At 42.4% G+C, this 22,247-nt stretch overlaps 1 protein-coding gene and 1 long non-coding RNA gene across 2 annotated transcripts; one reads left to right on the top strand and one right to left on the bottom strand.

The window, feature by feature from the left end:
• Nucleotides 1-7,820: 7,820 nt before the first annotated feature.
• Nucleotides 7,821-8,842, top strand: LOC134445420 (uncharacterized). The gene is made up of 3 exons (XR_010034247.1): nucleotides 7,821-8,090; nucleotides 8,179-8,259; nucleotides 8,348-8,842. It is a non-coding gene; the product is annotated as an uncharacterized LOC134445420 (long non-coding RNA).
• Nucleotides 8,843-9,475: 633 nt separating this feature from the next.
• Nucleotides 9,476-13,498, bottom strand: LOC134444770 (uncharacterized protein K02A2.6-like). The gene has a single exon (XM_063193977.1). The coding sequence runs from the start codon at nucleotides 13,496-13,498 to the stop codon at nucleotides 9,476-9,478; it is 4,023 nt and encodes a 1,340-aa protein (XP_063050047.1).
• Nucleotides 13,499-22,247: the final 8,749 nt, after the last annotated feature.

Genomic DNA, 22,247 nt, shown 5'->3' with positions numbered 1-22,247 from the left:
ACGCAGATCGGGTGTCATACTTAATCACTGATTCACTCACACCTCTCCAGAAAATCAACTTTGGCCTTAGGTGTATGTTTAGGGTCATTGTAATCATGGAAAGCAACACAATGAAAATCAATGGAGTTCAATGAGAGATGGTGACATATTTGCTATTCGTAGAGCAATACATTTTTAACTTCATGATGTAATCAATGATAAAAGCCCTCACACACCAGCAGCATGCATGCAGCTCCACATAAGAGCTGTATCCCTCCCATGTTTGACTTTAGGCACCTTGTATTTTTTCCAAATTCTTCACCTTTAACACCAAAGAAGTCTCTCCCACTGTCCTGTCTCAAAAAAGCCAGCCAAGAGTATGTCAGGCCTAATTCTGACAAAAATGAAGGCTAATGGGACTCATACTCTGAAGTCAAGATCCCAAGATCAACCATTTTAGAACTGATAGCATCAAAACTATATGGTGTTGGAGATGAAGAATATGAAAAAAGAGAAATGGTGCATAAAGTGAAACATGGTACAGATACAGCTCTTATGAGGAGCTGCATGCATGCTGCAGGTGTTTGAGGGCTTTTATCATTGATTAAATCATGAAGTTAAACATTTATTGCTCTACGAATAGCGAATATGTCACCATCTCTCATTGAACTCCATTGATTTTCATTGTGTTGCTTTCCATTATTATAATGACCCTAAACATACACCTAAGGCCAAAGTCGATTTTCTGGAGAGGTGAGAGTGATTCAGTGATTAAGTATGACACCCAATCTGCGTATTTGAAGTGTTTTGAAGTGACTTATCTGCTCATTTTCACATTATGTTCGATAGGCGACAAAACTTTTGTCTTGTGAAAATCTGCCCTGTCTGTGTTCAATAAAGGGTCAATCTTTCTTTGGTGCATGAAATTTATTTTTGTACATACATTTTCATTCGGGAAGGTTGTAGCTTTCATATGAGTGACTTCTGAAGCCAAGTGATTAATTGAAAGTCAGGTTATTAGCTGTTATTCCAAACAGATGGATAGGCGACAACTCTTTTTATTTTGATTCAAGCCAGTAACAACAAGGCACAGAGGTTCGTGAAGGACACCAGAGTCTGGGTTCGGATAACAGTTCACAGTTATTTTTATTCATACAAGTATTTTATAAATAGACCACAAAAATACAATATAGCTAAAATGCCCAGTACCGTGGGCTACTTCAGTCGGTTAGGTGGACTGCACAAAGTTCCGAATCAGCCAATAAAGCCCAGTGATCCCCCCAACCCCAAAAGCGTCAAGTAGGAAACAGCACACTTAGCACAGCAAATTGGGTTAGATAAAATAGGCATGCAATTTAAGAACACACATAATTAGTATAGCTACTGTTGGCACAGCAAACAAAAGCCAATAGGGCTAGAGTGACACAGGTAGGCCTATGGACATGGCCCGAATACGAGAGCAATGTGCGTTATACTGCCAAACAGTTCTGTACACTTCAAGAAAAATAACAAAAAGTAACGGGAAGGAGACGATGCCCGCAGGCGTGCGTGCCCTCCTATCAAAAGCACAGGTGATCTCCACGCACACGTTACAACGTACAGGACCTAACCACGCACATGGCCGTAGTTACATTTGAGGCTAACGAGGTCCGGACCTCGCCTATCGTGAGAGGTTTTATTATTATTATTATTATTATTTTAATAGCAAATATGACCAACCGAAACATACAAAAACATCTATAAACCTCTGTGAAGCCTCCTTTGCAAACTGTGGTTAACCTCCATGTGGTATGTGTTCTAGTTTTGCCTTTGTGTTCTGTTTTTGCGAGTAAACAAGTTTAATTAATATCGCAAGTGCTGCGACTCGTGGGAGAGAACGCAACTCAGCCGACATCGCAAGTGTTTGGTCGCGTTCGTGACAGCGCATTGCGCAACGCAAAAGTACCATGCTTTCTGGTTAGAAAATACATTGAAATGGCAAAGTGTGCGTGTGCAGCCTGCGCAGTAATGTGCCGTCACGAACGCGCCCATTAAGCACGCGCTTGGTGAGATCTCCGCTATCAGAAAGCCTGCGCTTGGTGAGATCTCCGCCAACAAAAGGTTAAAAAGCTAACCGTTGTTTACCTAAAGCTCATGCGTAACAAGTAGGCTATGGTGTCTTAAAAAGCCATTTGAGTCATTATTTTAAGAAGGCCGGCTGCTGCATCAGCTGCTGCATAAAGGTAAAAGCATAGGATATCCGTGAAAGGTAATTGATTGTAAATTGGAAAGCCTGTGATAAACGCTGATAGAGGAGGTCACCGGAACATCTTCAGGTGTGGATATTTTCCTGTTAATTTGGACAAGTGCCAAGACTATCGACGTTGCCACGTCTTCGTCAGACTCAATCGCAGTAAAATATCCACACCTGAAGAGGCTCCCGTGACTACTGTGTCTGCATAGCCGTGACGCACCAGATGGCTCAGGAGCGCGGAGGATAGGCTACTTTTCTTTCTCGTTGATAGACTTTTGTCTTCTGCGCTTGTGAAGAACTATAACAACAAACTAAATTAAAACAAAACGTTTGATTCGACTTTAGGAAGAAAATGTTTACTCCAAAATAGGTGGTTTGCACAACAGAGATCACAACATCCCTGTACCTTTGGAGGAAAACAGCTGAAATGTAATTTCATTGGGAGAAAAAATATGAATGGCTGAGCAACTTGCCATCTGAGGATGTAGCTTATTGTGCAACTTCTGGGTCAAACTTTAGTTTCCTTACAAAGGGCTTTACTGACTGGGAGAATGTTGTTTATGATAAAAGAGGCATGATACCAAAGCATAGCCATTCAAAGGGAATAGGCTGAGTTGGCTGAAATCTACAACATATTTATTATTATATACATGTCTACATATTTACTATTTCACATTAGGCCTATACATTCATAGTGGAGGGCCCTATATATAGGCCTAGGCCTGTGTAGCCTATATTTATTTATTTTATGAATGAATTTTTAATTTATATTTTGTATTATTAATAAAATTTCGGCGCGCGCTCTGCGCGCGCATTATGGCCCTCGCCTACTTCACATGGCTGGCTACGGCCATGACACACACACACACACACACACACACACACACACACACACACACACACACACACACACACACACATTCACACCGGTCAGGAGCGCAGCAAGAATCGGTCTCGCTCTAGAAACATGAGCGCGTCTTTCCTCTAAGTGCACGGTGCAATGACTTCCAGAGCTATTTTTCTTCCCGTGTAGAAGCTTAGCGCTGGATGACAAGGGGACTCGATGTGCTCAGGGGGGAGGAGAGAGATGTGCTCAGGGGGGAGGAGGGAGATGTCATCCAGACCTGCCCCCCGCCCTGCACACTGCAGTTGAACATACTTGGTATACAGAGACCTATGGCTGAATCTCAAATGGTGCACTTGTGCACTTTAGTGTTCATGTTTCAGTGCGTATGCCGTATTAGTTACGCACTGAAACATAGTGCCCGAAGTGCACAAGTGCGCCATTTGAGATCCAGCTATAGCCTAGTCCCTGGCCGTGAAGGTGAAAGTGAAACTAAAAGTTGCGAGAGAAAAGCAATATGGCTAGGCTACCCCATAACACGGAAGGCTTATTCCTACGAATTAGGCCACACGAGATAGATGTTTAATGCAAATGTTGCAAAAACCAAGACGATTCACACCCAGTCTGGGTAGCGTGGAATGTCTCTGTTGAGAGAGTTCCGTGTCAATTCCAAAAGGCGCCTAAAAGACCAAATGTAAGTTTAGGCCTTACACAACGATTTTACCCATCTCCCTCATCTCACTAACAGGAGATAGGCTATGGGATATTACAGTATTTCTCAATTGGTTTAGTACATTTCTCGAATCTCTCTCGCAATTTGCAAAACATAATATTCATTCTCAAAACAGCTTTAACAAATGGCAAAACACAGTGGATGACCTGCAAAACCGAGTCTCTTGCTCAAAACCCAAGTTTTTGAGTCAATGAACGTACAGTATATCACGAAGGTGAATACACCCCTCACAGTTTTGCAGATGTTTGAGTATATCTTTTCATAGGAAAGCATTACAGAAATGTAACTTTGACACAATGATTAGTGACCTTTTAACAACATGTTTAACCGCTTAAATTTCTTGTTCACTCAGAAAAAAACAAAATACAGCCATTAATGTTTGAACATGTACTCACAAAAGTGAGTACACCCCAGATTAAAATCCGGTAGAGAAGGGGCTATGTTGGCTCGAATCGTCTCGAAATGAAATGAAATGAAAAGGGATGACAAGGGAGGCCATCAGTGTGCGTTTCAACCTTTCTTTGCATTGAACTTTTAGATTTTGAGTCTGCATCTGGCTTAAATAGATTGGTGTGAGATTTGAATGCAATCCTATGGAGAATATCATGATCTGCTTCAGTAGTCACAGTGCATGTTGACATGTATGTTTCTTTTAGGTGTATTTCAGATTGCCAATGTTGACAGCATTCATGCATCCCCAAACCATGTCAGTCCCACTACCATGCTCTGCTTATGAGAGGATACACCATTTTTGTACAACTCACTTGTTTACCACCACACATGCTTGACACCATCTAAAGCAAATTTGTTTATCTTGGTCTCAAGAGAGATGAACAGACCAAGGATATGGATCACTGGAACCATGTTGTGTGATCTGAAGAGACCAAGATAAACAAATTTGCTTTAGATGGTGTCAAGCATGTGTGGTGGTTAACAAGTGAGTTGTACAAACATAGTATATCCTCTCATAAGCCAAGCATGGTAATGGGACTGACATGGTTTGGGGATGCATGAATGCTGTCAACATTGGCAATCTGAAATACACCTAAAAGAAACATGCATGTCAACATGCACTGTGACTACTGAAGCAGATCATGATATTCTCCATAGGATTGCATTCAAATCTCACACCAATCTATTTAAGCCAGATGCAGACTCAAAATCTAAAAGTTCAATGCAAAGAAAGGTTGAAACGCACACTGATGACCTCCCTTGTCATCCCTTTTCATTTCGTTTCATTTCGAGACGATTCGAGCCAACATAGCCCCTTCTCTACCGGATTTTAATCTGGGGTGTACTCACTTTTGTGAGTACATGTTCAAACATTAATGGCTGTATTTAGTTTTTTTCTGAGTGAACAAGAAATTTAAGCGGTTAAATATGTTGTTAAAAGGTCACTAATCATTGTGTCAAAGTTACATTTCTGTAATGCTTTTCTATGAAAAGATATACTCAAAAATCTGCAAAACTGTGAGGGGTGTATTCACTTTCGTGATATACTGTATCAGTGCCAGCAGAATGGTTAGTCATTGTGTCATAGTGTGGTCCGTGTATGGACAAGCTAGTCAAATCTTTTCTGAAGCAAAATGTTGTTTAGATTGGATGGGGAATGTTGTAAATTCGACTTTGTATTACATTGATCAGATAAGATTGTCCTAGATATACATTTAGACTATGACTATGCCTAATGCAGTACAGTGCCTATTGTTGTATTGCATGTCTGTTTTATCTATCCCTTCTATTGCCTTTGATTAGAGAGAGTCAATATTTACCTGTGAGCAATTTACCAATTCAGATCACATTTATAGCTAAAAATCCAATGGAAACTATACAGTGCTTATCACATTATGACAAGCTTGGTTATCTCATATTGCATGTCAAGACTTAAACTATGACATAGGGCCTAAATGTTTTGGGGGGTGAGATAGTTTTGTGTATTCAGTGACAATGCTTTTTGAGTGATATGACAAAAGCAATTGATAATGTACGAAAAAGCTGAGAATTGTACACAACCATCTGCATGGTGATGAAAGCATTTGCTAAATGCTGAAAACTATGAGAAACGTATTTTACCATGTGCACAGATAAAAGCAGGAAGTCACAATTGAACAAGAAGTTCTGAGAATGATTATTCTGTTGTGAGAAATGTAGTATACAAAACCAATTGAGAAATAGGCTACTGTAACACTATTAATGTCGTCAATGGTTGCTTATACTGATTATTGTCAGGAAATCAACATATGCCTATGAGATAAACTGTCTGGGACAGACATTTGAAACGCAGTCTCGAGAAGGATTGGCGGGGGATGACCGTTAAATATTATTCCAGTGGGCTACTTCTTTTCTCGTTCTATCGCATAGCATATTTAGATATTTAGATAGGCCCTATTACAAAGTTGAAAGAATAAGTGGGAATGTGTTGGGAAACTTACTGCGCCGGGGTCCCGACATCTTGACGCAAAAATCGTCCCTCCCGAACGGAGTTGTCTCTGCGACAGCGACCCCCAACCGTATCTGCTCAACCTGACTCTGTAAGAGACCAGGAAGTAGCCTAACCTCCTACTGGTGCATGCTGAGCGTGCAGGAGGGCTTTTTTTTTTTTTTTTTTGCTGCTTACACTTTTTAAAATTAAAGCCTAAATAAATATTGGCATTAAGATTGAATCATTTCACAATCAAACTGCACACTTAGTCCATTTCTAAATCCAAACTTAAAACCAAACTTGTTATAGGCCTAGCCTAAATCACTAGGCCTACTATTACTACTACTACTACTACTACTACAGTTTTAATACTACCTTAGCCATGACCATAGGCATACCATAGCCACCATCATGGGCGTAGATTTGGGTAGGGACGGTCGTGACAAATATTCAAGGGATATAAAATAGTCCCGACCAATTGTTGCCATATTAGGCCTAATTGGAAAAATAAATAAATAACTGAACGAAAATCTACATTGATTAGTTTACTATTTCGATATAGCCTACTATGCAGTGGTAGCATTCATTTTTTAAAATATTTTAAATTAGCTAGTTAGGCCTACTAACTAGGCTACTACAGTAGTAGGCCTATCAAAGAAAATGGAATCTTGTACAAGAACGACAACTAGCTGGTGTGGCCAGGAGTGGCACTGCAGCTATGTTATCGCAGCCAAGTAAATAATGAATGGGTGCCAATGGGGCTGTACGCTTCTCTTAGAACTATCTGCCCGTGTGATTTTTTCCCTGGAAACAATGAAGTCGCGTTCGATAGATATGAGTAAGTGAAAGCATTTGCCGACACGTTTGCATCTTGTCAAGTGTTAGATTCGTGAAAATGACCCTTATTTCAACTATAGCAATGACATAACACGTGACAATCGACTTTACGGCATACGCCATTTGTTTTGTAGTTTTAAGTCTGACTTCAGATGTCGATGTGTTTAAAGTTATGTTAGGATTGTTGCGGACACCTGTTATTTATTGCATTTAAGGTGGTGGAAAAGCGGCATGTGTACATGGGGTAAAGGAAATGACTGCGCTCATCCTTAAGAATTTGGGCACCTTCAATTAACATGTTGGACGGTGGTGGGGGTTGAGGTGTGTGACCGTAGATGTCTCTGCTAGGAGGATCAGTCAGAGTACGTCTCTCGTCAGCTCTGGTCGTGAATAGTCGCAGAGATTCCTCAGCCAGCAGGTATTAGCCGAATGCTAGCGTGTTGCAGGACAAAACTAACACGTCTTTGGGAGAACAAAGCCATGTCAGGAACCTTTAACTTCACTTCTAATACAACTTCCATGATAAGGTACAGAATGTGCACACATCTTTACAAACCAGAGAACAGAATCGTCACAAATCCCTGCTGAGCCATTTAGCCCAATAGGCTCCCATTCATCTTTTACTTGGCTGCGTGCGCCAACGGGGCTATAATGGGAGCCAATGAGAGACGGCTATCTCATAGCTTAGAACATTTCTGGCCTAGTTGAGCGATTGTAGCATATTGGTGCGTGTGCCTTTAAGCCACAGCGGCAATTGGCTGTGGCGCGGTGTGTCATGTGAGTGAGGAGCACCAATTGCTAAGATTTTAGTTTCTTTTAAAAGCGCTACACCTGCTTCATTTGGGCGGCGGCTGGTCGATCATCATTTGGCTCTGGGTTCTGTTGTCACTGGGAGAGCCCGCACCCGTAGGCATATGTATTCCCCGGGGATGTGGAAGCCCTCGTGGGGTTGTTTGGTCCTGCGGTGCGTCTTCTGACCAAGAGCGTAACCGCTTGAGTTTCTGCTGAAGTGCTGGCGTGGGCATTCTCTCAACTTCTCCCGGTAGGCTATGCCCCGTTGTCCCTACGACTGATTATATTTTAATCGTAAACATTCCTCTCACTCGCTGCATGCCCTCATCTTGTTCCAGGCAACTGCTGTACCTAGCCTGTCCGTTTTACTGCTGTTGCCCTTGCTGCTGTCGGCGTAGGCGATGTGCCTCGCCCATCGGGTATGTTACACTCTCCACCATTTGCCTTCAAATTCTTAAATATGTAGGCTGCCTAGTCATACTTTCCCCCGATGCCTTCTGTCTGCAGGTAGCCTGGATCAACATATGTAGGGCCGACGGCCCTTGACGCGCTGCTGTTTTTGTTCTGCCGACAATTATTGTGGACGAGTGCGTGCGTGTGGAGAGTGTGTTAAGTGACGCGCGGTGCGCGCTTGGAACTCTCGTGTGGAGAGAGTGTTTGGTGACGCGCGTGGTTGCGCGCTGACACTCAGTGGAGTGTGTGTGAATGTGATGTGTGGGTCCTAGTTCTCTTTTGTTTGATTGATTTACGTTTGATTCGTTTCTTATTGTATTGATGTATTGTGTGTTGGCCGTGTCGGGTACACCACACACCTGTAACTGGTCAGTAGGACTACCCTACAGTAGTTTCTCACGTGCAGTGCTCAGGCCTTATGCCGAGTGTAACTTTGTGTGCTGTGTTAATGATTTACTTCCATGCATGCTTATATTCAACTAGATGTGCTTGCTGTGCTAATTGTGTGTTACATCGTGTTAACTTGTACTGAAGCTACTCAGGGGAAGCCTAAGCCAACTCATTGTGTGCTTGCCTGTCCCGCGCCAATGTACGTTTTGTTTTGTGATAACGTATACTGATAATTATAAATCATAATGTCCACCCAAAGCATGTCCTTTTATGCTTCTTTATTGTACACACTAGCACAACTATACAACATGTGTCTTGTCTGTCTTATGTCTAATCCATGACTAATCAGTTACCTTAATGTTCCGGTCTAGATGTATTCTACAGGTGACAATGGGTAGGTTATCCCTCTTGTGGCGTGGGGGTAGTACTACATATTAAATTACTCAGGATACTACATCCCTCCCCTCTTAAGTTTAAAGCACTTCAGTGAAATTAAACTATAACACTATTCACTATGTCACCTTCACATTAACCTTACTTTGGCTATAACAGTGAAATTACATATATACTCAATCTCAATAACAACTTAAAATTTCTTAAAATAACTAAACTCTGTTACTTTACTTCTCTTAAAGTAAAATGATAAATCAACTCAAATAACTCTTAAGGCAATGTTTGTTTACAATGTTTTTTTGTTTTGTTTTTTTCCAACTAGGAAGGTTGGGTAGACTGCCAAGCCTTCCAGTGTATATCCCAGAGCGTATTCTGACTCTTTCTTGAGGGATTACACTTCTAACTAGTAAAGTCTCTCAGATGAGCAGGAGCCTGTCTGGTGCGCGCAGATCTACGCAACACAGGTGTCTGTAGAACTCCTGTCTCTGGCAAATGTTCAGCTGGAGGAGGAACCTGGGCTGACTCAGCAGGCTGCTCAGTCACTTCCCCTCCTACTGAAGTTGGAACGACCGGGTCTGCAGGCACGAACTCCACTGCTGGCGCTGGCAACTGCAGGCTGTCAGGCTCTCCTCTCTCCTCAGGACTGGACATGTCAGTTGATGATGCGTGACGCTTGCGAATCTGGTCGACGTGACGTCTCATCACGCGTCCATCTCCTGTCTGTACTGTATAAGATACAGGTCCAGTGTTCTCATCTACTACTGCTGGTATCCACTTGGGACCATGGCTGTAGTTACGCACGTATACATCATCTCCAGATGCGAAACTTCTCCACTTGCTGTGTGCGTCATGATGTTCTTTTTGTTTGAGTTGTTTCTTACGAATCTTTGACTTCACATCAGGCAGCAGAAGATCAAGTGTGGAACAAAGTCTTCTCTGCATGAGCATTTCAGCGGGAGACAAGCCAGTTGTACTTTGTGGTGTAATTCTGTAGTTGAACAGAAATCTGGCTATTTTTGTTTCCAGTGTATCTCCTTTAATTTTCTTGATTCCCTGTTTGAATGTCTGAACAGCTCTTTCCGCGAGACCGTTGGAGGCGGGGTGGAAAGGTGCGGATGTTTTGTGCTGTATTCCATTCTGCTTTAGGAATGTCTCAAACTCTTGGCTTGTAAAGCATGTTCCGTTGTCAGATACTAAAGTCTGGGGTAGACCATGTGTACTAAAGCACTGTCTTAGCTTCTCAATAGTCACCTGACTTGTTGCACTGTTTGTTTGGTATACATCAATCCATTTGGAATGCGCATCGACAATGATCAGGAACATCTTTCCAAGGAAGGGACCTGCATAATCGATATGCAGTCTGCTCCAGGGCGTTTCAGGCCACTCCCAAGGATGAAGCGGCGCCCCTGCAGGACACTTCATGTTTTCTCCGCAGGTGAGGCAGGACTGAACTTCCTCCTCAACTTCAGAATCCATTCCTGGCCACCACACGTATGAGCGTGCTAAGCCTTTCATCCTGGACATGCCTGGGTGTGTGGAATGCAGTTGTTTCAGTATGATTTTCCTTCCTTTCTTCGGAATCACAACTCTCGACCCCCATAGAACACATCCATCTTTCACACTCAGTTCTAGCTTTCTCTTACTGTAGGGTCTGAATTCTGTATCCACCACCTTTGGCCATCCTTTCAGGCACCAGAGTAACACTTGTGACAGTGTCTGGTCTTTGGCTGTCCACTGTTTCACCTGAGCTGTGGTGATAGGCGGATCTTCCATCACATCCAGCATAAGGACTTGTTCGTTGTCATCCTCTTCCTCTGTGTGTGGCAGAGGCAACCTGCTCAGGCCATCTGCGTTTCCATGGTCTTTTCCTGGTTTGTAAAGGATTTTGTATTCATACGCTCGTAGCAGGGTTGCCCAACGTTGCACTCTCGGCGAACACATTTGAGGAACTGGCTTCTTCTCATGGAAAAGCGATATCAGCGGTTTGTGGTCAGTGCTGATTGTGAACATTCGTCCGTAGATGTATTTGTGGAATCTTTTTATTCCGAACATGATGGCTAAGCCCTCTTTATCCAGTTGCGAGTATCGCTTCTCGGCTGGTGTCAGCGTGCGTGACATAAAACCTAGGGGTTTCTCACTGCCATCTTCCATGATATGGGACAATACGGCACCTACTCCGTATGGTGAGGCGTCGCATGCGAGTACCAATTCTCTGTCTGCTGAATAGTGACTCAGGACTTTGGCTGATTTCAGCATCTGCTTTGACAATCGAAAAGCATCCTCCTGCTCTTTGTTCCAGGTCCACTGGGACTCTTTTCTCAGTAACTGGTGGAGCGGAGCTAAGCGTGTGGCTAGGTTAGGGAGAAACTTGTTATAATAATTCAGTAGACCAAGGTAGGCTTTCAATTCAGTCACTGTGGTTGGCTGTGGAGCCTCTTCAATCGCTCTCACCTTGCTTTGCACTGGGTGCAGGCCTTCCGCATTGATAATGTGACCTAAGTACTCCACCTCGTTCCTTAGGAATGCACACTTGCGTCTGTGAAGTCGCAGTCCGGCTTCCTTCAATCTCCTCAGTACCTCGTCCAGCGTGCTTAGATGCTCAGCTTCATCTTTCCCAGTCAAAAGGATGTCATCTAAATACACCGCTACTCTAGGCAAGCCCTGTAGCAAGCTTTCCATGGTTCTCTGGAAAATTGCTGGAGCAGATGACACTCCGAAGGCAAGCCTATTGTAGGTGAACAGGCCACGATGTGTGTTAACTGTTAAGTATTTCTTGGACTCTTCATCCATCACAATCTGCTGATAAGCATGACTTAAATCTAACTTGGAATACTGTTTCCCTCCTGCTAGTGTATTGAACAAATCTTCCACTCGGGGAATGGGGTATTGCTCTAGAGATGAGGCATTGTTGACTGTTAATTTGTAATCGCCGCAGATCCTGACAGAGCCATCCGGCTTCAGGACAGGTACGATGGGTGCAGCCCACTCAGCATACTTTACTGGTGTTATGATGCCCTCTCTCTGCAGTCTCTCAAGCTCCTCTTCAACTTTTGCTCTCATGGCATACGGAACTGAGCGGGGTCTGTAGAACTTGGGACTAGCTTCAGCTGACACTCGAATTGTTGCTTTCATGCCTTTTAACATGCCTAACTCTTCTTTAAAAACATCTTCATGCTTTGAAAGTACTTGCTGTAGCCCTTGTGTCTCTGTTCTCACATGTTTGATTTCATCCCACTTCAGTTTCAGTGTTTCCAGCCATGCTCTTCCTAGCAAACTAGGTCCAGTACCCTTCACTACCACTAGGGGCAATGTTTTCACTTGCTGGCCATAGATCACTTCCACATCTGCTACTCCTACAACTTTAATTTTCTCTCCAGTGTAAGATTTCAGTGTAAGCTTGGTTTCTTTCAGTTGTGGGCGCTTGTTCTCTTCCCACATTTCATTGAATTTTGTTTCATTCATTACACTCACATTACATCCAGTGTCAATCTCAAAGTTTACTTTCTTCCTGTTCACTTCCATTTTAACTTCAAATGGCTTAACTCTCCTGATTGAGGTTTCTGTTTTAATGCAAGCTAACAAGTATGTTTCTTCTTGCTCTGATGAACTATCATCCTTTTCCCTCTCACGCACCTTGTGTGCTTTCTGTGGGCGTGCACGCCGCTCTTCTCTGATTGGTTTCTTTTCATCTGTGCGCGAGCTCCCTTTATTTTTATTTCGACAAGCTTTGGCGATGTGCCCTACTTTTCCACAAGCGTGACACTTTGCTTCTTTAAATTTACACTCGCCTGCACTGTGTTGCTTTCCGTGGCATCTGTAGCACTCTTTCTTTTTCCAATCACCCTTTCTCTCCTTTCCCTCCGTTTTTACGCTGTTGCAAGCCAACGGTGCTTTGGCGTGAAGGTCTTGCACATTCTTACTGGCAGTCTCGGAGGCTACGGCCATTTCGAATGCCTTCTCGAACGTTAAATCTGGTTCGGACAATAAACGCCTTTGAATCCGATCATCATTGATGCCGCAAACGAGGCGATCTCGTAACATTTGCTGCAGTGTAGTGCCAAAGTTACAATCATGAGCAAGTCGTCTCAGCTCGGCTACATATGCACTCACAGTTTCACTAGGCTGACGGACACGAGAGTCAAATTTGTATCTCTGTACAATCTCGCTTGGCTTGGGATCGAAGTGGTCTTTCATTAGGGTTACTATCTGGTCATACGTTTTAGTGCTGGGCTTATCTGGACTCACCAAGTTCCTTATGAGCTTGTATGTGGCTGGTCCCACAACGCTAATGAGGACAGCTCTTTGCTTATCTCCATCATCAATGCCATTAGCTTCGAAAAACTGATCCAGAATCTCGCAGTACTCTTCCCAAGTCTGCTCCTTCGAGTCAAATGCTGACAGATTCCCTACCGTCACATTCATCTTCGTTTCACGTGCTCCGGTCCTGTGTCCACCCTTTTGTTAGCACTTTTTCGTCTTTCGCCACTCGTTCAATCCACCGTCATCCTCAGTCAAGCGCTGGTCATTTTCTTCCAATTATCCTCGTCGCCAATATGTGATAACGTGTACTAATAATTATAAATCATAATGTCCGTCCAAAGCATGTCCTTTTATGCTTCTTTATTGTACACACTAGCACAACTATACAACAGGTGTTTTGTCTGTCTAATGTCTAATCCATGACTAATCAGTTACCTTATGTTCCGGTCTATATGTAGCCTATTCTACAGGTGACAATGGGTAGGTTATCCCTCTTGTGGCGTGGGGGTAGTACTACATTTAAATTACTCAGGATACTACAGTTTATTTTTTGTGGTCCTAAATAACATTTGTATTTTATACCTCCTGACGTATTAAAAAGAGAAAGTAATTGTTCCCTGTAATCCTGTCTCTGTCGTTCCTTACGAACCTGTGTGCTTTGATGCACTAGTGTGTAATTCAATTTCCAGAGGGACTTTAGCGCCCTCTGGTGGCGTAGTCGGTTCATTGATTAAATAATATTTTTGTCAGTTCACCTGGTCATGCTACATTATGATGACCCATGCCGCTATTGGCTGCAACAGGCGGCCAGGCAGAAGCAGTGGTCCATGCTAGTGGTGCTGAAAAATGAACGCCTCTGTCTCGTAATGGAATTAAACTCACGGTGTCCGTGTTTCCTTCTGAATTTGACATTAGGCCTATTTGTCTCAGAGATAATGTCGCCACCAAACAAGAAAAGGACGAGTGGCATAAGAAGTCTTTAGCCAACAAATAAGCCCAGGCAGATAGGCCTACCTGCGAATGAATGAATGAGAAGTCAAGGGAAGATGCTGGAGATGCTCCCTTTTGAATTAGTTGCTGTAGCCTGGTGGCTATCCACACAACTCACACATTGCATGCCATTTGCAAAACATTCCGACTGTCAAACTAGCCTACTCGATAGCGAAATGCGATTGATGCTTGCTCATGTCGGTTGCCTCGTGTTGTAAAAAGTTTGGCACAGGGAATTCATTTCAAGTTGTGATTCCTCTGACATTCTGAGAATAAAAGTCAGATTTTAGATATTATCTGGCAAAAAAGGTCGTTTATTCTCCCAGGACAAAGGGGCTCGGTCTTGATGGAGCTTGATTGCTTTTGCAGAAAGGAGCACAAAAGTAGCCTAGGCTGCGTCTTTAAAGGAAACGCTGCCCTTATAAAGTCAGTGACATATTCTCTCTCTCTCTCTCTCTTTCTCTCTCTCTCTCTCTCTCTCTCTCTCTCTCTCTCTCTCTCTCTCTTTCTCTCTCTCTCTCTCCGTCTCTCCATTGTTATGCTGTCCAGGTCCATGAGAAATGCAGTCGTTGAAGCAATTTCGTTTTAAAAATAAATGTTTGATAGATCTATCAGTGTTTAACATGTAGCCTACCACTTATTGTATAGCACAGTTCATTTTTGGAAAAGGATATGAGCCATGGTCTAATGTGCCACCAGTCTTCCTTAGGCTACTTATAGGCCCTAGTCATTATTTCGGTAGGGTGCATATATATGGAATGAGCCCTACCAAAGCTCAAGCGAAACCTACGCCCTTGGCCTCCATGGCATACCATTGGCCACTTTTTTTTTATTTTGTCAGTGTCCTATCCCTGTAGGTATGCAGGCCTACCATGAACAGTATCTTTCACCTACTGAAACCGGTCAGATCTGGCTGCTGGCCACACATCAATGCCAACTGGGGCCACTGTCTCCCACCACAGTATCCAGAGCATGGAGGGGATGGAGACAGGACAGGAGGGGACAATAGGAGGTTAACTAACAAGTCAAGTCAGCTTTTATTGCCAGTTTCTTCATATGCACAGGTCATACAAGGACATTGAAATTACGTTTCTCTCTCTATACCATGGAGGACATAGACATTCACGGGACTGATATTTACAGACTGGCATCAAAGTGCAGGACAGGACAAGTAACACTGATGGACCAATAACAGTAAAGTGATGAAGTATAATAAAAATACTGAGCATTTAACATTGGTGGACCAGTGATAAACCAGTAACAAAAAGTGATTAGAGTAATAAATAACAATTAACTTTGAACATTTAACAAATAGGGGGAGGAATAGAAGACATAATAATAATAATAATAATAATAATAATAATAATAATAATAATAATAATAGTAGTAGTAAAATCCAAAAATCCATAAGTAAAATACAAAATACAAATAGTGGGATGATCACTAAGTCTGTATTTCCACAAGGAGCAGTACTGCCGGAGACCTGCAAAATGAGCTTTTCAGGCCACTGGTGCATGTTTCCGCTCAGATGGTCAGGAACAGACTTCATAATGGAGGTATGGTATGAGTGCTCGACTTTTACACGTGTGACCTGTGTTAACAGTCCAGCAGGTTTTGCAAGACATCAAGATTGACATATTCACCATGTTGGCACCCTGTATGTTTCACAGACTAGAGGAGTCTGCCTCACACTCAGCACGTGTGACCGATGTGGCAGTCTGGTCTGGAGACACCCCAGAGAATGTTGTGCTACCATGCAGGGAAGCTGACAGGGGAGGACAATGGGGTCACTTGTCCCGGGCCCAGTAAGAGAGGGGGCCCAAATTTGGATCATCATGACATTGTACTATGTATTGGGTTTGGGGCCCTTTCAGATATCTTTGTCCTGGGCCCAGCCCAAGCTGTCGGCTGCCCTGCTACCATGGACAGATTCTATAGTAGGGTTGGAAACGGGGGTCCACACGCACCCCCCAGCATTTTGTTTTATGCCACCTGATTTTTTTTTTTTGTATCTTTAAAGTGTCTACTTTAAGAATTTGACAGGTGCCAAGCTGAAATAATGTCCCTTGGCCTTCATTTTTAACCATTTAATGCACCTGACAGGAACCCAACAGATTGAAACAATGACAGAGAATAGGTCATAACTTTTGTAAACTTACATACAGAGGCAAATTAACACATTCTCCCATACAATATTGACCTGAGGAATGAATCTAAGTTGTTGTTTTTGACTTTTGACAACATTTAAATAGCATATTTGGTCATAAACAGCAATAAAATGGCCTAAAATATGTAGACACTCAACTATCTTTTCATTCTTTCGAGTTTTATTGTCTTTTTTTCCAATCCTGCTCTTCCTTTATCACTTGCAGTGTATATGTGAGTATTATATCGGGTATTAAGCTGAAATATTGACCCACAGTCTCCATTTTTGACCCTTTAATGCACCTGACTGAAACCCGACATTGAAACAATGATACAGAATGGGTCATAACTTTTGAAGTAAATTACGTACAGAGACAAATGAACACATTTTCCCACACAATATTAACCTGAGGAATGATATTAAGTTCTTGTCTTTGACATTTGACAACATTTGAACTGCATTTTTGGTCATAATCGACAATAAAATGGACTAAAATATGTAGACACTCAAGTATCTTTTCATTCTTTCTTTTGAGTTTTATTATATCCCTGAAGCGCGGAGCATCGGGGATGTAATGGTTTTGCGTGCGCCGCCGCGTGCGCCGCGTCCGCCGCGTCCGTCCGCGTAAGGTCTTTCGTGTTAACGCGATAACTTTTGAACGGATGTTTGGATTTGTCCCAGATTTTTTGGTGAATGCTCTAGATGCTTTCAAGATGGCTGAATTCAAGATGGCCGAATTTTTGTTTGGTCCATAACTTCTGACCGGGTGGATGGATTTGTCCCAGATTTGGTGTGTGAATGCTCTAGGGTAGGTTCATGAACTGCTTCGAGTTGGGAGGTCAACACTTTCAAGATGGCTGAATTCAAGATGGCCGAATTTTTGTTTGGTCCATAACTTCTGACCGGGTGGATGGATTTGTCCCAGATTTGGTGTGTGAATGCTCTAGGGTAGGTTCATGCACTGATTCGAGTTTGGAGGTCAACACTTTCAAGATGGCTGAATTCAAGATGGCCGAATTATTGTTTGGCCCATAACTACTGACCGGGTGGATGGATTTGTCCCAGATTTTGTGTGTGAATGCTCTAGGGTAGGTTCATGAACTGATTCGAGTTTGGAAGACAACACTTTCAAAATGGCGGAATTTTCATTTGGCCCATAACTTCTGGCTGGGTGGATTGATTTGCCCGGTAACACCTTATTTTAATGGTTCACCATTTCAGTGAATCTACCATATTAGGTACAGTGTAATAGCCAATGTAACAATATTTAATACCATGTAATACTAGTGTAATACCAGTGTAACAATATGCAATATCAGGTACAGTGTAATAACGAGTGTAACAGTATGCAATACCATGTAATATAGTGTAATACCAGTGTAACAATATGCAATGCCATGTAATACCACTTACGCACAAACACATGATGTAAGTAAAAAAAATGGCGGTGTTACACTGGTATTACATTGTATTAAATATTGTTACACTGGTTATTACACTGTACCTAATGTGGTATATCCACTGAACCATTAAAACAGTATTACCATTTGCCCCATTTTGTGCTTCATTTTCACAATAGTCGTTTGGTTTTAAGCCTATGCACGTCATGTCACGTCTGTATGTATCATATACGTTTACGAAATAGTGGATGGGAGTGGTAGGAATGATGGGGGACTGGAAGCGTCGCGTTTCGGGGATATACCTTAAGCAGTCGAAGGCGACTGCACAGGCAGTCTAGTTTTCTTTTTGTCCACTACCTGCTATTCCTTTATCATTTGCAGTGTAAATGTGAATATTATATCGGGTTTTAAGCTGAAATAATGACCCACAGTCTCCATTTTAACCCTTTAATGCGCCTGACTGGAACCCGGCAGATTGAAACAATGATACAGAATGGGTCATGACTTTGGATGTAAACATCATACAGAGAGATCAACACATTTCCCCATACAATGTTGACCTAATGAATGATATTAAGTTCTTGTCTTTGACATTTGACAACATTTGAACAGCATTTTTGGTCATAATTGGCAATGAAATGTCCTAAAATATGTAGACATTCTAGTAGGCCCATCTTTTCATTCTTTTGGGTGATATTTATTTACGGGGGCGGTTGTAGCTCAGGTGGTAGAGGAGCCGTTTGTCAACCTAAAGGTTGTAGGTTCGAGCTCCACTCTGCCTGACCCCATCGATGTGTCCTTGAGCAAGATACTTAACTCCAAGTTGCTCCTGGTGGCAGGGTGGTACCCTGCGTGGCAGCCACGGCCACCGGTGTGTGAATGTGAGTGTGAATGGGTGAATGTGAGGCATACAATGTAAAGCGCTTTGAGTGCTCGAAGGAGTGGGAAGGCGCTATATAAATGCAGTCCACTTATTTTTCAAGACCTGCTCTTCATTCATAATTTACATTAAAAAGTGTATTACGAGTATTAAGCAGGAATAATGACTGACAGGGTTCATTTGTAACCCTTCAATGGATCTGACTGGGACCAACAGATTGCAACATTGGGGGGGTGTAATCAACCAGTGTTCTCCCCCATCCTCACCCATGACTGAGGTACCCTGAGTATGGTACCGTCCCGCCACACTGGTCCCTTGGGACGCCAACGAGGGCTGCCCCTTTGCACAGGGGAGGCATAAATGCAATTTTGTTGTGTGCAGTGTTCACTTGTGTGCTATGGAGTGCTGTGTCACTATGATAATGGGAGTTGGAGTTTCTTTCAATGGGGGTTAACATTTGAAGTAAACCACAGTACAGCGAAACGGTAACCCATTTCCCATACAATACTGACCCAAGGAATGCAATGAGCAAAATTGTTTGCCTTTCATCAACTTTTAAATGCGTTTCGGGACAAAAACGACATTTCAAAAAATCTACAAAAATTAAACTGTTATTAAATTTTTGAGGGTCACAGCAGCAAGCAACCCATCCACGCTAGTGTTTTGTAGGCGCATGTCCTGAATAATGCACTATCCTGATCCAAGTGACCAGATTTGTAAAGTTTGTCAGCCATGAGTGTCTTTCACACTGGCATGTTTCTTTGTCCCGTACATTTGGCATAACAAGCCAAACAGTCTATGTCTGCAGAAAAAGGTGAAAGACACATCTTCATGTTCAGCTACAAATTACATGTGGAGGTTTTGCAATATGAAAAAGGAAACAATGTACGCACACCACAGATGCTCCCTTGTCGTGAGACACCTGACGAAGATCTTACAGGTCGAGACGCTGTTCAGCATTTCACACATTTCTGCTAATAAGTCTTAAAGAAGCCTCCTTTGTTTCTTGAACCTCTGAATGATGATGGTGTTAGTTGGTTATTAAGTGGAAGATATATTTTTGAAAATGAGATACTGTTTCAATCTGAAACTCAATAGCATAATCAAATGTATACTTTAAATTAGCAATAAGAAGCACCCACTAAAACTTGAATGAAAGAATGCTTATTTTCTACACATTTTGGGTATTTTAATGCTATTTTTGTCTAGGAACACGGTTTAAAGGTTGATGACAGTCATTCACAAGTGCTTCATTGAATTTCTTGGTTCAGTATTGTATGGGAAAATGGGTTAGATTTTCTTCTCTTTGTGGTTTACTTCTGAAGTCAACCCACACTAGGTCTTTTTATAAAGTATTATAAGTTTAAATGTTGTAAAATGTCAAATCAACAACTTAATTTCCTTTTTCAGGTCAGTATTGTATAGTACAATGTGTTCATTTGTCTCTGTATATAGTTTAATTCAAAAGTTATGACCCATTCTATATCATTGTTTCAATCTGTTCCAGTCAGGCGCATTAAAGGGTTAAAAATGGAGACGGCGGGTCCTTATTTCAGCCTAAAACCCGATATAATAGTCACATGTACACGACAAATGATAAAGGAGGGGCCAGTGGTGGACAAAAGACAATAAAACTTGAAAGAAAGAAAAGATACTTGAGTGTCTACATATTTTAGGCCATTTTATTGTCGATTGTGACCAAAAATGAAGTTCAAATGTTGTCAAATGTCAAAGGCAACAACTTAATATCATTCCTCAGGTTAATATTGTGTGGGGAAATGTGTTCATTTGTCTCTGTATGTAGTTTACTTCAAAAGTTATGACCCATTCTGTATCATTGTTTTAGTCTGTCGGGTTTCAGTCAGGCGCAATAAAGGGTCAAAAACGGTGACTGGGGGTCGTAATTTAAGCTTAATACTTGATATAATACTCGCATTTACACTGCAAATGATAAGGGAAGAGCGGGTGGTGAAAAACAGACAACAAAACTCAAAAGAATGAAAAGATAGTTGAGTGTCTACATATTTTGGGTCATTTTATTGCTCTTTATGAGCAAATATGCTGTTTAAATGTGGTCAAAAGTCAACAACAACTTAAATTCATTCCTCAGGTTAATATTGTATGGAAAAATGTGTCCATTTGTCTCTGTGAGTTGTTTACATCAAAAGTTATGACCTATTCCCTGTCATTGTTTCAATCTTTTGGGCTCCAGTCAGGTACATTAAATGGTTGAAAATGAAGGCCAAGGGACATTATTTCAGCTTGGCACCTGTCAAATTCTTAAAGTAGACACTTTAAAGATACAAAAAAATCAGGTGGCGTAAAAAAAGCCGGGGGGTGCGCGTGGACCCCCCTTTCCAACTCTACTAATACCTCCATGGGCCCCTGGGCCAGACAACAAGAAAGGCTGGGTGCTGAATGGGTGCTGCTAGTGGACAACATGATTCAGGATTTGTGAGAGTCTATGTTGGGGGTATGGGGGTAGTCCTCTGAGAGAATTTCGAAAATGCAGCTGTTCAAAGTGTGATTTTAACACAATATAGGCCTAAGTATGGAGTTATCTTAGGCTCTACAGTATTCTGTCCTTGTATGCCACCAGCAACATCATCCCACTTGACGACGGGTTTGGTGGTGGTTCGCTAGGTACCGAGATGAGATCCTCAGAACCATATTGAGTCCATAATGCCTCTGCAGTGGGCAGGGGTGCTGCTAAGGTTTTGGAGGCCCTAAGCGTAACTGGTCAACTGGCTTCCCTGCATTGAGCATCAAGGAGAATGTTCCAAACCAATAAGAACAGTTTTACACAAAGCTAATAGCCTGATTGGATGTGTTGGGCAGGGCTAGTTCTGTCAGAACCATTTTAGTCAAGAAACACAAGAGAAGATTCTGAATGAATGAATATTTATTGTAAATTATGAATTACATTTGACGGTATAGCTTTGTTCGGAGGAACCCCCCTATTTCCATGAGCACCATGGAGAAGCATTAAGTCAGGGGGCAGCAGCAGTTCAGGGAATTCTCACCCCAGCAGGACAGGGAGAGATAGATATCCTCCCATGAACAGAGCCAAGCGACGTGACAAGAGACAAGAGAACATGCCACATCATACACAACAATGTGGAGCAAGGGAGGTGGTGGTTGGCAAAATCTGAGCAGCATACGGTTGAGAGGAAGTGGGTAGAATGTAAAAGGTGTGCCGAATCTGTGTGGCCAATCACTAGGGAAGAAAGATTATCAGCTGAGGGAATACAACTGGATCAATTAGGAATGAATCAGAGATGAAGGGGAGGGCGGCAAGCTTCTTGACTACAATGGCCTGGCCAGAACTGACGTTCACACTTCAATTTATGTGCATCCAAAATCACACATCTGCTTTTGTGTTTCTTCAGTCAGAGTCCGGTCCCGAAAAAATAGTGAAAATTTGAAGTTGACCCCAAGTTGGAATAGGCTGCGAACCGCTGCAGCCTACTGGGCCTTGTTTGGTCCAGAGACCAT

The sequence above is a fragment of the Engraulis encrasicolus genome, chromosome 3 (genome assembly GCF_034702125.1).
Source record: "Engraulis encrasicolus isolate BLACKSEA-1 chromosome 3, IST_EnEncr_1.0, whole genome shotgun sequence".
Taxonomy (NCBI): domain Eukaryota; kingdom Metazoa; phylum Chordata; class Actinopteri; order Clupeiformes; family Engraulidae; genus Engraulis; species Engraulis encrasicolus.
This window is presented reverse-complemented; position numbering and strand designations above follow the sequence as displayed.

Bases quoted from the DNA above. Each gene is read 5' to 3' on its own strand.
- LOC134444770 (XM_063193977.1), bottom strand. From the start codon at position 13,498: ATGAATGTGACGGTAGGGAATCTGTCAGCATTTGACTCGAAGGAGCAG.